Source organism: Brassica napus, chromosome A7 (genome assembly GCF_020379485.1).
Source record: "Brassica napus cultivar Da-Ae chromosome A7, Da-Ae, whole genome shotgun sequence".
In the NCBI taxonomy this organism is placed as follows: Eukaryota; Viridiplantae; Streptophyta; class Magnoliopsida; order Brassicales; family Brassicaceae; genus Brassica; species Brassica napus.
In genome coordinates, this window is record NC_063440.1 from 7,364,409 (window position 1) to 7,379,329 (window position 14,921).

The following is a 14,921-nucleotide window of genomic DNA, read 5'->3' on the forward strand; positions in this document are numbered from 1 at the left end:
AGCTTCTAAAATATTATCTTTAATAACATGTTGAAAGATTACAATTCCGTTTTGAAATTACACTTTCCATTCTTTAAAAAAAACGTCTTATATCAATAACAATATAAAATTATAGTTTTTAATTATATAAAATCCAAATTTTAATAGTATTGAATAGAGAGAATACAAATATTAAAATTAGCACTATAAATTATCTTTATGCACTGATGTTTTTATTAAAGATAATCATATATTCAAATATATTATTTCAGTTAATTATAAACTATTAAAAATAATTAATATAATAATTTATTTTAAATTTAATTTCTGTGTATATTCACAGTTTTAATATAAAATCATTTCGAAATTATTATAAATGAATAAATGTTTTATTTTAAATTTAAATCATATAATTTTTAGTTCATTTAAAAAAAAAAATATATATATATATATATACACGAATACGTTTTCAATACGTATCCGCTTCCTATTTATTTTTTAAATCTCGCTTTCGTGCTTCCATACATTTCCGCTTCCATGTAACATAACTATTAATGTGGACTTGTATAGGGATCGATGTTCAACGAACATAATCTAAACCAATTCAACATGTGAACCAGAAACTGCTTTGACACTCGCAAATGCTCTGTTCTCTTGATGAATCAAACAACTCCACGAGCAATATATGTAAAAAGGTTAACTCTAATGTTAAGATTCAGTGCAAGACGGGGAAAGTAACAATACAGAGACCAATGGAAAAGTTGTACAAAGCAAGAGTCAACAACTCACATTAGGATTTTTTTTTTTCTTTTTTGAGAAAAAACAGAGATTAATTATCTTCGGTCAACTTAGTATTGTCGCTTGAATGTTCACCAACACAATGATCAGTCTGTTTGGGTGCTGGGTACTTGATGGCATTGAGGTCGAGTTTCCGCAGAGCGGCCTTGCCCAAATCGACACCACAAACATCAGAAAGCCTCACCAGATACAACAACACATCTGATAATTCTTCACCAAGATGAACTTTGTCTTCTTCTTTCCAATCCGGAAGTCCTCTTTCCACTTCCCCTCTCCATTGGAATATCTCTGATAGCTCTCCCACTTCACCCACCTACATTTCATATTAAATATTATTTCTAAAGCAACCAAAACAACAAGAAACAAGAGTTCACTTGGTTTTGCAGGACAAAAGTTTTGACCTTTTTTTGACTTTGTTGTCAAAAATCACATGTTTTTCTCATTGATTATGTTAATTGAAAATTCACTTGCAATCATGTCAAAGTTGGTACAAAGCCACAATATCCTCTCTTTTTTTATTTGCGGGTGCTTAATTACATAATCAAATTTTCATGGAACCAAGATCAGCTTCTAAGACAAGATCAGGAGAAAACCAGACATTATAACCAACTCGAAGATCCATGAAATGTAAAGAATTAACAAAAAGAAAAGGAGAGATTCCATTACATAGCAAAAGATGCCAACTTTTCTGTTTATCAGACAAGACCCAAGTTAAATTTCCATGTGACACTCCAGTACACTATATGTATCGTAACTGGAAGATTAATACACTAACTTGAGATTTAGAGACAAATCAAAGGAGTAAAAGAAGATACCATGGCTAAAAGGAGGTTCCTTGGGCTGTGATACTTCTCCCAATCTCTAGCCTTTGCAAAATCATCCATCTTCTTACTCAGAGTTCCCAGAGAAACTACTTCCTTCTCTTCCCCCATGTCCATTTTTACACAGACAAATCCCTAAACACTCGAGGAGGAGAAATCTAAATAGAAGAAAGAATGTGATACTAATTATTTTATTATTGCTTGATTCGATTCCTTAATGAGACTTTTGATTGAGAGAGAGAGATGACCGGTTACCGGATGTTTCTTGTTGAAGGTGAGATGTGACTGGTTTATCGAGGTTCGTAGACGTGGCAGTCATCTTTTTACTGTAGCTTTACCTATCGCTTGTTTACCTATGGGGCAATCTCCCATTGGTCGTTGGTCGCAAGTCGCAGGTTATTATTCGTTTTAATGTCGCGTGATCGCAGGTTCCGATTCAAGTCGATCGAAAAAATAACAACTAAAAGTTAAAGAAAATTTTGATCGTGCGACTAGTCGCATATAGCAGATTACGCGACACATAAACATATATAATTTTAGTCGCAGGTTTAGTCGCAGGTCACGCAACATGTAAACAAACGTAATCTTAGTTGTAGGTCGCATGGCGCGACACGTAAACGAACATGGCCTGTCTCGTGGCTTTATGCCCTATCACTGTATGCGGCAGGTAGGCATGGGTTTGCCGGTCAACTTTTTGTTTAACCGAAAATCCTCACCCGCTCAACCTATAATTTAAAATCCACCAACCCGCACCTGCCTCCCTTAATTTTGCGGATAACCCGCAGGACCGCAGATAATATTTTTATTTAAAAAATCATTCTTTTGTATAATTTTTTCTAAAAATGATATATTTATAAATACAAATTTATATTATTTTTAGTTATTTTTATAGAAAATCCATATTTTTTTCAAATTTTCAAAAAAGTTTAATATGTTTTAAAAATATTTGTGGATTGGCGAGTACTTGCGAGTCAAAATCCACCAAGTGGTTGTGCATTGATTAAAACTGCAAGATAGTGGAGTGAAAAGAGTGACAAGGTTTCTGAAAAGAAGACATGTGATCTTAATCATGTCCAGCCATGAACGCATGACAGAAAAGACGACAATAGAATCCAAAATTAACTGAAGACTTGAGAATTTATGAGTCTTTGCTAATTGAAGAGCTTCAAGCATCCTTATAGCTTCCTTGGCAAGGGACGAACCTGCGCTCAAAAGAATAGAGGAGACTTGGGAGTCATGGGCTTCACCCTATCCATAGATAGACCACCCAAAACCAACACTTTTTAAAGCTTTGAACCACATTCCATTCACCGAATCAGTCGGAAGGGTTTTAACATTTGGGGACCCTGCAGCTACAAACCCAGAGGCGACAAAGCCCCGCTTTATGAAGTCGAAATAACCTGAAACAATTGGAACCAAAATCACCAAGGCAAAGGTCCAAATAACCTCATACTGCGATAAGAAACCGGTACACCACAGTGTAATATCCTCATACTGAGGTAAATAGAGTTTCGTACTGAAACTCACAGAGCCTGCAACATCCTCAAACTGAGGTAAAAAGAGCTTCAAAGAGATCACATCATCCTCATTCCAGGGTAAAAGGAGACTCGTATTGAGATAATTGAAACCTAAGAAAAGGCAAGGTTCTAAAATAAGTGATTTACTCCAATAGACTGAGAAACCCAAACCTTGTGGACGCTTGATGCAAGGAGCGAAGGGTCCAGAAAGAGGTAACCATGGGTTCTCCTCGAGAATAGGACATGATTGAGAACTGAACAAAGCAGTAGATTGCTGCACTCCAGAAGACACAAGAACTGAACTGTCTAAGCTAGAACGAGATCTTCGAGGGGAGGCTGAAGCTTCAAGGATGTAAAGTGGACATAGAGGAAGGAACTAATCTGATGGGTCAGGCGGTTCTGGAGGTGGAGCCACAACAAGTAATTCTGAGAGGAAGGTGAATTGCAGATCTGGATCTGGAACCGGAATCGTCGAGGATGAAAACCGAGCAAGCACCACCATAGCCATGACAGAAAGGAAGAGGAGGAATGAAGAAGAAGATTCTCGTCGGTGGACGTGAGGCCACACCAACGACGAAGCGCTAGTCGCCTTTATTGTCGCCTCGCTCTCTCTCTCTCAGTTTTGAGGCCTAATATTGATAAATAAAAAACTTAATCATAGTCTGAATAAATTGCATAAATAGATTAAGATAAGAAATATTTGAGTTTGAAATCACTCTTTAAAAGCGTTCTGACTTGTCTCTCCATATCTAAATTAAAGTTTAGCTTAAACAATGGAGTAGAGTAGAATATATAGGTCTAAAACATATTTGGGATTTTTTGTGAATACTGAAGACTTTTGGATTAAACTTGTAAGTTTTTGAAACTTCATCAAACTCGTCGGATTTATTAACTTGGGATGGGTGTCGTCCGACACCATGTCTACAAATCGACTCCAACTTAATTTTTTCAGCTCCAATTCTCTTGATGCTCCAAATTGTTCTAGAATCTCTAAAGCATTCTAAAACTTACTTAAACATGTAAAAAACTCTATAAATGACTTGAATTATATAATATAGACTCTAAAATAATACTTATATCATGATCAAAACTTATAAACCATGATATATCACATGCTCTAAACAGGAAGAATGACTTCTTAGATTAATGATCACCTGACAAGACACTCAGTCTTATGTGAACCATACACATTAAGAACATATCAAAGTTTTCTTGATAAGGCAGTGGCTCTGGTCTAAGAAGAACTGTGTTACTTTATTAATCAGGAATTTATTAGGCCGACACAAGATAGAAATAAGAGATTCAAAACAACATGATTTGTAAAGGAAAACTAAAAGACATCTAAAATACAAGAAAGTGCATTTGTAAAGGAAAACTAAAAGACATCTAATATACAAGAAAGTGCATGTTCGCAAAAAAAAAAGAAGCTATTTACACTAATCACGATTTTTTCTGGGGCTTAAACCATGGTCACTTTCAGCTCTAGAAACCACTGTAATACTTTAGATTACCTGCACCGACTCATAACTAATAGAATGTACCTTGTTTGCTTGTGTAGTGTCTAGTTTTGTAGCTGGAGTGTTCAAGACTGGTTTTGGTCCGTTCAGCTTGGATATTTTATGCATTCTTCCCCTTTAACTCTCTTGTAGTTGAAATTGTTGAGATCTTCAAATGATTCATGTGCCTTGCTTCATAGCCCTTTTCATGATTTATTTCCTCTCTATCAGCCAATCAAATCCTTTTGATGATATATATCGGCTCCATGTGGTTTTGGCGAGATTCTTGATGTTATGAGTTCCATTTCCTGCCAAATATATAGTATTACTTTGGTTGGTTCAAGGCCGATCTTTATTGATGGTTAGAAATGCAAGGTCTTCAAAGAGTGTCTAGATTGGAGTTTTGTTGAAAGTCTGTTTTTTTTGGTGTAGGTTTTTCTTCTAGCTTCCTAGCATTGGAATACGTCATTATTGCTCCTTGGTTCTTGGTTACTAAAGAGTAATTTCAATCTATAGTAACTAGAAAGTATTAGATTAATGTAAATATGATATTTCCTGTGTTGTACGAATTTCGCACAACCTTGAAATTACCTGCAAGGTATTGTGATACTTCAATAGATCCATCAGACAAGCCAAAACTGATCATCCAATGTTCAAATCTGGATTATGTTGAAAATGTTGCTTGCATTTTAGGTACTGAGGAGTTTGTGAAATAGAGAGAATTCACACCTTGGAAGTGTTGTAAAACTGGCTAGAAAGAATAACATTCAATTTTCAGGAGAGCTTCTCCATTGTATTATAAGAGTTATATAGGTTTAGAAATCAACTAAAAGAGTCTATAACCATTTTAAAAGGCTTATAAAACAATTTATAATGGTGTGTATAATAATTTGTAAGGGTTTATAAGGGTATGTAAATAACTTATAAGGGTTTATAAAAACAATTTATAAAGCTCATACACCATCCCACTATATAAAAGGGGCTAAATCCCTGGTTCTTAAGCCTTGCCACATGGGCAAAAAAATTATGAGCCAATCAATATGCCATGTCACTAATGTTTTGGGCCCCATTTCCGTACCGGTTTTGGTTTGGTCTAATATTTCGGAGTTTGGTATGATTCTCTGGTTTTGTACTTAATTTGATTAGGGATTCATCGTTATTATTCTTCCACAGTTCAACCTAGCGTCACCGTTTTTCTAATCTGTAAACTAAAGTTCTTCCTCTCATCTCTTCACCTCTCCTGTCATTCAATGTATTCTTTAAATTTGGGATAATTGTTATTCATACTAAACCCAGTAACAATGTCGACCTCTCCGTTTCCTTCACGTTAAATCTATAAATAGGAGAGGGTTGAGAGTAGAATGGATCTTCATAACCTCTGTCAGTTTGTCTTCTTTATCAAGCGTAGATTCTCAAAATGTCTTCCTCCGATGCCGTTGTTGCGTAATCCGCCGTACAGATTGTTTCTGCCGGAGGAGTAAGGTGGCTGACGAGGTGGCGGTTGATTTGCACCACCGTTACTGTAACTTTTGCTCGTCTGAGGGTAGCCTGACATAGCTGGAAATGAAAAGGTAAGACACTTTGCAAAAGAGATGGAAGAAGAGAATGAGTTGACCTTAAAGATCTGTTTCTTTTAGTTTTTGATATACTTTTTTGTTTCTACATAAATCAGGAGAAAGAAGCCAATAAAAAAGCTTTGAGGAAGTATTTAGAGTTAGTGGAGTTCTTCACCAAAGGTAATGTTTCTTTTTTTTTTATATTACACCATCACTAAAACCAATCGCAACAGTTTCTGTATCAAATAGTTTGATCGGACATAATAATTTGATTTGTACTCCTTTGTATGTTCTGGAACGCAATGTGGGTTTCGAATGTAGTTCTGGTTGCTTTGTATGAGCAGAATGACAAGCCTTCCTCTGCTTTAGAGTAAGTTCATGGACACCTACTTTGTTTCTAACCGGTGAATATTAGTTTTTAAGAGAGTACCATAACTTACTGACTTATAATCTTCTACACAGGTGATAGCTTTTATTAACTTTATCCTAATATGAGTTAGGTCAAAGAGTATAATTTCATAATTTGTTTATGCTCCCCTACTATTGTATCCTTCTTTGGTTTTGCTTTCAGATTCATCCAGCAAAAGCTAGGAAGTCCTTCAGTTTCTGATTACAAGAAGCTTCAATCTGAGAAGTCTGACCTTCAAATAAAGGACAATGAGGTTTTTGCTAAACATCAAGGAACATTGAGAGAGGTATCCCGTCCTAACTTGAATATAAAAGTTTATCAGTAAACCATATATAATTGATTAGCACATGATTACATGCTTATGTAGTTTCTTATCCATTCTTTTTAGTTGTCTTCAGAATTTCTATATGATTGGTTGGAATGGTAATGGAGTATATAGAGTACTAAAGATAGACCAGCTTGATGCGTCTGAGCTTAACCTCAGTGAGGATTTCACTGCCTATACCAAAAAAGAATGCAACGAGCTGCTTAAACGGATACACAAAGAAAACAAGGCCACAGGCGGCCTCAAATTTGTCACTCTCTGTTATGGCATCATTGGTTTGTGTTCTTTTGTTTCAAGTTATGGTCGCTGAAACATACATTGTTTTACTTTTACAGCGTGTTCTCACAATTTGTTTTTTTTCTTCCCATTTTTGTGGTCTCAGGATTCATTAAGTTTTTGGGACCATACTACATGCTGGTTATCACTTAGAGAAGAGAGATAGGCCAAATTTGTGGTCACAGGGTGTATGAAGTCTCCAAGAGTGAGATCATTTCTTTGCGAAATTCTAGCGTGATTTGCAACATTTCAAATTCAAGAGACGAGAACAGGTGTTTTTATATATCTTTTACTATTTTTTTCCCTTTTTTTGTCTGTCCCAAGCTTATTGTCGAAGAAAGTTTCTGTTTTTCTTTTCTGTTTGGTGAAAAGAGAGTGAGTTACATGTGTTCATTTATTATACCCTTCCACCTTTTTATGAACTCAAGTCATTTAACCCTTGCGTTTCTTTATCTGGTGTTGATAAACAGGTACAAGAGGTTCCTGTGTAGCTCTTGTGTATGGTGGACCTTACAAAAGACTTCTTTTTCAGCTATTCTTTCAATATAATGTGTAGTTTCCAGAAGAATATATGTGTGTGATGTGACCATGAAAGTGGTGGTGCTCTCTATAAGAAAATATTTGCTTGGAACGAGTTCTTGACTCGGGGAATTCGAAATCATCTCCGGAATACCGTGTGAACTGTAGAGCATTGATGTATGGTTTCTTTAACCAGGTAAGAATCGTATGTTTTTCTACCCCCCACTGCCAAAGAAAAGAAAGTCTTCCCTGAATCAAATGCATATCCCTTTTCTTTTCTCACAGCAGTAGTTTTGTTATTTGTATACCATTTTCTTCTGGGCTACAATATTGCTTCCCTATATCATGTTTTGTCCACTGAAACCTGCAACCCGACCATTTTCACAAAACAGTGCAGCTGTTTTACAGATTTTGAGTGTTTTTAACTTGAGGTTTGATGTTGTTTTGATGGTAGGATGATACATCCTGGAAAAGGACTTCCTTCAGAGATACTAAGTGATATGTTTGAGACACGAAATTGATGGGTCACACCTGATGGCTTAGGACTTAAGCTTTCACGGAAACTGCTGGAGCAGATGAATGGTAGTGTGAGTTTTGTTAGAGAAGACGAACGTTGTTTCTTTCAAGTGGATCTTCAAGTTAAGACAAGGTTAGGTGTTGAGACCAGAGGAACAGAGGCTGATTCAAGCATACAATAGAGATTATGGGTCCCAAAGGCATATAGATAATAAAATTTGATGAATTGTGCTCCTTTTATGGTCTGAATGTGTTGTCATTCAAAGTTTCCATTATTTATTTATCAATAAAATGTATCTTAGTCATTTATATAGTAGGATGATTAAGTAAACCAAAAAAAAGAAAAAACAAACCATAACCCAATTTACAGTACTTTGAGTCACTGACCATCATTATCAATTTATCTATCATCATCATATCTTCCTAAACTGAATATTTACGTTTGAACAAAAGGCAGTAAAGGGTTCGTTTGCATGTCAGCTTCAATGTGTGCTTTCACCGGTAAGAGGATGAGCAACTTTGTGAATGCTCCATGACCAAACCCGCTTTCCTTCATCAAAGAACATGGAACATGCCCATTTTAATTTTATTTAAAACTATGGATTTAAGTTTTACATATTTTAACGTTAAGTCCATTACAGCCAAACAAAATATTGAACATAAACTTTGTTTTTCTTTTTCCAAACAGAGTAGAATTTGATTGATCTTTAAAACACACAAATTCATGTGCCTTTTGCTGAAGTCGATAGTACAAGAAAAGTGAATTTGACAATTCTTCACAAAATGAAAATTTATTATAAACAACTCCAACAAAACAAACAAATCACTCCACAATACTTCCTATTACTTTATCAAAGTATTTCAAACACGTCTAATTGTCAATGACCCCGCGAAAGTATTACAAACACGTCTATTGTCAATAAAAGCAGCTAAATTGAAGTTTTTAAAGGTGTCATATAGGCAAAAAAATTGAGAACCAACTAATCTGCCATGTCATCCTGGACTGGTTTGAAAGACCAACTTTCGCAGCCCATTATTACTAAATTTCGGAGCCTATTTACACCATTCTCAGCATTTCATTTTAACAGCCCATTATTATTCAGATACTAAAGACCCTAACCCATTATTACTCATATACTAAAGACCCTAAAACATAATCCCTAACCCATTAATACTAAAAGCCCTAAAACATATAATTCTCTAAAAACTAAAGATCACTCATCCTCACTCTAGCCCTAATCACCGACTCCATCTCATCGTGATTCTCTTCCTCTTCATCTCATCTTCAACTTAAATATTATCATTTTTGAATGAAAACATTATTATTATTGAAATATTAATTATTTATCCAAAACTCTAATAAACAAAATATACAAGTTGTTAATGCACTCTATTGTTTGCAAAGAAGCTTTTCCTATTATTTCCCTTTTTCATTTAATGCACAAATACAAGTGTAGATTTTTCTTTTTATCTAGAAGATGTTTTTTAATTTAACATACAAATTATGAACCGTTTGACTATGTTTATCATAAATTTGGTTATATATATTTTTAGTTTTAATATATTCTTCATTATTTACATCTTATTAGTTTTAAACCATACAAAAAACATATATTAATTGCATATTTTAAAACTTACTTTATATTTTAAAACGATTAAAGTCACAATGACCAATTATTTTCCAGCACCACCAAAAACTCGAAAAACCCTATACAACCGAAATTTTATTTTCATATATTATTAAATTTTATTTGTTTATAATATGTTTTAAAAAACAAACCAAAAAAAATTGTGATAAAGAAGGAAAGTTTTGATAGAATAACCAAAATTTTTCATTTAATAGGTAAAATGACCCTTATACCCTAGATATATAAAATTTAATTAAAAAATATTTAAAAACATTAAACAAATAATAATTAAGTAATAGTCTTAGATTATACGTTTTCAAAATACAATTTATTTAAATAATTTTTTTAGTTGATTTTTAAATTGCAATTTTTCTCTATTTTTGTTTTCAATTTATCTTTTTGTAATTCTAGCCGAAGTTCACAACAAGTGGAGCGACAACCTCGGACCGCAACCAATTATCGCTAGGATCATTAGGATGTGGCCCATCACAAATCACACAAATAAAAATGCTTTTCTAGGAACAACTTTCATTTATCTTGACATCTAGGTTTGTCTTAAAAATACTTACTTTTAATTATTCTAACAACATTTCAAATAATTGCTTTTAACCACTCAACAGGACAAAAAATGGAATGGCGGGTGCCTATTTCTGACACAATGTACCAACGGTTCGAGGAAGGAAAAATTTATCACATTAAATATTTTAATCTTCTTCCCAATAACCGATGGTACATGCTTACCGTTCAACCATACTTAATCAATATTAATGAGACAACAACTATAACACTGATTCAAGAAAACATTTCACCGATTCCTTCATACATTTTCCGGCCCCAACGCTATCCCCAGTTGATCAGCTTAGCAAGTGCAACCAACTTCCTCCCAAATCAAAAAAAAAACCATACCTATCACACATACAAATAAATTCTCTATTTTTGTCGCTAAAAACAAATTATTCCCCACAGATGTTGTTGGCCGCATATGCCTCATCCAAGGAAGTGATTTATATAACCACAACACATATACAAAAATCATTATTGGATTGTGTTAAGCAATAAATATATAATACAATAATTTTTTGTAGATCCAAATTGGTCCGTCTAACTATATGGGACAATGAGGCGGCTAATTTTAGGGAGTTAAATCGCGTATCTACCAAGAAAAACCAAATCATAATTATCACAAGTATCATTCCAAGGTTACATGAAGGTAATCAACTAAACATAAAGTTTATGTCTAACTAAATGCTTATAAATATTTCACTTTTCAGGGAAACTATCACTCACAACCATACCAAGATCGCGCTTTTACTTTGACAACGACATAGATATCATACAACGCTTTCAAAAGAGAAATAAACTGTTATCCTAAGCCTGATGGCATACCTCCAAATGTGATCAAACCACAAGACGGAAACCGACACCAGTCAACTGTTTTAAAATTTACACTTCAATGCAAACAACCATATATTTTTCAAACTTACTATTGTTTAGAAAAAAGAAACTGATCACCGCATCGCATTCAAACAAAAACTCTATGGTTAATTCTACAACGAACAAAACTTAACTTCCAATATTTGATACTTAAAACTACAAAAATTTAAAAATTTACTTTAATAAAACATATTATCCGCGCGAAGCGCGGACCCCGGCTCTAGTCCTACTATATAAAAGGAGCTAAATCCTAGCTTCCTAAGCCTTGCCACATGAACAAAATAATCAGAACCAACCATTATGCCATGTCATTCCGGACTGGACTTTAAAAAAAAAAATCAACCATTAAAATATGCGAAGAGTCACGGTTTAACCTGGTTCAACTCCAGTTACATCATAATAAAACAATGCATGCATTGATTGTTGATTATTAGTAGGGATGTCAACAGAAGGCTTGTCCCGCGGGCCTGGCCCGTTTAAACCTGTCGCGGGGCGGGTTTGGGCCTAGGTATTCATGACCCGCAAAAAAGCGGGCCTTACGGGACAGGGCTTGTTCGGTTCCGGGTCCAAAGCGGTACGGCCCTCATTAACCGCGGGACGGCCCATAGAACCGCATCTGGAAGCTTCGTCGATTCCGTTACTTTCTTCACCTGAAAACGAAAAGAAAGAGAGAGTGAAAGGCATTGGAGCTTCGACGACGACCGTGAGAAGAAACGGAGCTCCAACGATGGCCGTTCCTGTTCGATGTCTGACAGGCGACAGTGCTTCCGCCTTCCGGTGACCACATCGTGCTCGAGCTGCATCAGCAGAGCTTCTTTACATGCATTGGTGATGACGAGGTTGATGATGGGAGGAAGAAAGTTACAATCTTTTTCGGTACACAGACGGGAACTGCTGAAGGGTTTGCTAAAGTGAGTTGCTTTGATTCAAAACAGAGCTTTGATTCAAAACAGAGTGAAGATGATGAAAGCTAACTTTTTTTGATAAATTTTTAGGCTTTAGGAGAAGAAGCTAAAGCAAGATACGAGAGATCAGATTCAAAATCGTTGATTTGGTATAATACCCTTTAATAAAGCTTAAACATTTCTTTGTTGTTATTTCGATCTGGTTCTGATTTGTTTTAACAGGACGATTATGATGCTGATGATGATGAGTACGAGGAGAAGTTGAAGAAAGAGGATATGGCTTTCTTCTTCTTAGACAGAGGATAATGGCTCAAGTACTTGAAGTATGGTGTTTTTGGATTAGGAAACAGACAATATGTGTTGCAGGTTGCCAAAGTTGTAGATGACATTCTTGTTGAACAAGGTTTGTTTTATTTCTTTGTTTTGATCATTCGTTTTGATGTGTTTGTATTATTGTTTTCTAACATGATGACTCGGTTTGTTTCAGGTGCACAGCGTCTTGTACAAGTTGGTCTTGGAGATGATGACCAGTGTATTGACTATTCCACATTGGTTGAGACTTCGCTTTTCACGGACAGTAACCAGTCCATTGTTGTTTGATCTTCTCGTTTATTGTTGGTAAGTTGAAGTGTGAACTTTTACTAATTGTCTTAGCGTGATTATTAGGTTGATGCTAAGTTAGACATGCATTTATAATTTCAATAGACAACCCGTTCTGCAGCATCAGGAAGTGTTCTGGAGCGTTAGAAAGTGTTCTGGAGCGGCCTGAAGTGCCAAGCATGATCGGATACACTACATTGACGTATGTCCCGCGGGACAGCCCGCAAAGGAGTGTGCATTTGGCGGTACGGGCTTGGGACGACCTTTTGGAGACCGCAACCCGCGCGGGCCTGGCCCGCCGTGACCCGCAAAGAGATGAGCCCGCTGCGGTACGGGACGGGATGGGACGGATCAACCCGTTTGACATCTCTAATTATTAGTCTTCTAGCTACCACATCTTTGCCATCCTAAATCAAAATCGATTTTTACAACTTTAACTTGCCCCATACTTAATATTCTTATAGCTGGTGAACAATTTAATTTAGGAAATCGTTATATTTCATGTCAAAAATGCATACTGTATTCATTGAAAATTAAATAACATATATTCTACCATTAGGATCAAGAACTCTAATCTGAAGACTATATATTCATCCCCTCTCACTCTGAAAAAACCACCACCGCCAACCGTTCAAGATTTTGTGTAAGTCAATATTTGAAAGTCACAATTTTGTCAATTTTTTGGCATAAGTGATATGTTTAAGAGTTGGATAGTTAAGTCCGTATGCGGTTGGGGACGTGGGGTTTGGCTCACCTTCCACTGTTTATTTTCAATTGTTTTAATAATAGATTCATATTGATAATCTGTGCGAACAAACGTATAAGATTTTAGTTGGTTAAGATTAAACATAGACCGACAATCTTCCGTCTTTAGCTATTGGTCTCCGCCAAAAAAATTTGATTTAATATAATAGTTCCTGCCTGCTAAGCTACTACAATTGTAGTTCACGTCTATCGGTCATATAAAATATTTAGTTTTTTTTGGTTTTATAAGATTTTAGTTTGTAATTAATCTCATGGTTCGATTTTATCCATTGAGACCTTTTTCACTATGTTTTATTATCAAACCATTTCACTTTGCCTAACATTTAAATATTCTTTCCTTTGTTTAAGGATTGATTGTTCCTCAATACCATGGTCAAACCAACCGCCAAAGATCTTCCGCTTATGGGAGGTATTTTGAATTTACAAGTGCATTTTTGAATCAAAAACATTATTAGTATTGATATATTAATTTAATACTTTAATCAAAATCTTTAATAAAACAAATATAAAATACAAATTATGTTTTATATATATATATATATATTTATATTTTTGACTATTTACATCTTATTAAATTTGAAGTGCACAAAAAAAAGAAAAGTTACATCTTATCTGATAAGATTCCAAATATATAAATACAATGCTACGTTTTGATTTTTGTTTATTGCTACGAAACGTTTTAAAAACTTGGGAAAAGGTAAAAATACAGACGATATGACCGACCACTTCTTTTCTCCTGGTTTGCAAGAATCTAATTGAGTTGCTTAATATTTGTTCCAAATTAATATATAGTCCCATCAGAATCATAAATTAATAATCTATCTCTATATAATTTTATATAAGTACTAAATAAAGATATTTTTGTTCATTTTATAGTTACAAAACTTATCTAATAAAACAAATATAAACATTATTAGTAAAATATAAAAAACCACAATTAGTTCTTAATAAAAAAATCATGCTCCCAACTGTATCAACAGATTCGTCATTCACCCCTAGAAGACACATATAGGAATAATTAAATACTTTGGCAAAAAAAAAACATTTTTGTGATGAAGATTCTTAGATGATGATCGTTTTCTATACAAACATGCGGCACCTCTACACCATTGTTTTAATCCCAGGAAAACACGTAGAAATCCATTAACACAAATATTAACATACTTTAATTAAATATGTAATCCGCGCGGAGCGCGGACACCGGCTCTAGTTATAAATAATTATAAAACAATTTATAAGGGTATGTAAAATTATTTGTAAGAGTCTATAAACCATAAAGGGTTATAAAACAAGTTATAAAATCTATAAACCATGTATAAATATTTATAACAAAGTTATGAAAGTTTATAAATAATCTATAAGGGGTATATATACTAT

At 34.6% G+C, this 14,921-nt stretch overlaps 2 protein-coding genes across 2 annotated transcripts; one reads left to right on the top strand and one right to left on the bottom strand.

Moving 5' to 3' along the window:
• Window positions 1–661: 661 nt before the first annotated feature.
• Window positions 662–1,803, bottom strand: LOC111213284 (dCTP pyrophosphatase 1-like). The gene is made up of 2 exons (XM_022715005.2): window positions 1,593–1,803; window positions 662–1,090 (listed from the first exon to the last, which is right to left on the bottom strand). The coding sequence occupies exons 1-2, from the start codon at window positions 1,713–1,715 to the stop codon at window positions 809–811; spliced, it is 405 nt and encodes a 134-aa protein (XP_022570726.1). The 5' UTR covers window positions 1,716–1,803; the 3' UTR covers window positions 662–808.
• A 418-nt stretch (window positions 1,804–2,221) lies between these two features.
• On the top strand, window positions 2,222–14,700 carry LOC111213283 (c-Myc-binding protein homolog). Its single transcript, XM_048735469.1, has 7 exons — window positions 2,222–2,254; window positions 6,284–6,347; window positions 6,489–6,537; window positions 6,739–12,185; window positions 12,270–12,328; window positions 12,402–12,582; window positions 12,667–14,700. The coding sequence occupies exons 1-4, from the start codon at window positions 2,222–2,224 to the stop codon at window positions 6,899–6,901; spliced, it is 309 nt and encodes a 102-aa protein (XP_048591426.1). The 3' UTR covers window positions 6,902–12,185; window positions 12,270–12,328; window positions 12,402–12,582; window positions 12,667–14,700.
• Window positions 14,701–14,921: the final 221 nt, after the last annotated feature.

Excerpts from the sequence above, each read along its gene's own strand:
- LOC111213284 (XM_022715005.2), bottom strand. The coding sequence starts at position 1,715 with ATGGACATGGGGGAAGAGAAGGAAGTAGTTTCTCTGGGAACTCTGAGT. Across the intron at positions 1,091-1,592 it reads GGAACCTCCTTTTAGCCATG|GTGGGTGAAGTGGGAGAGCT; the intron begins GTATCTTCTTTT and ends TATGAAATGTAG.
- LOC111213283 (XM_048735469.1), top strand. The coding sequence starts at position 2,222 with ATGGCCTGTCTCGTGGCTTTATGCCCTATCACT. Across the intron at positions 2,255-6,283 it reads TGGCTTTATGCCCTATCACT|GAGAAAGAAGCCAATAAAAA; the intron begins GTATGCGGCAGG and ends TACATAAATCAG. Across the intron at positions 6,348-6,488 it reads AGTGGAGTTCTTCACCAAAG|TTCTGGTTGCTTTGTATGAG; the intron begins GTAATGTTTCTT and ends TTTCGAATGTAG.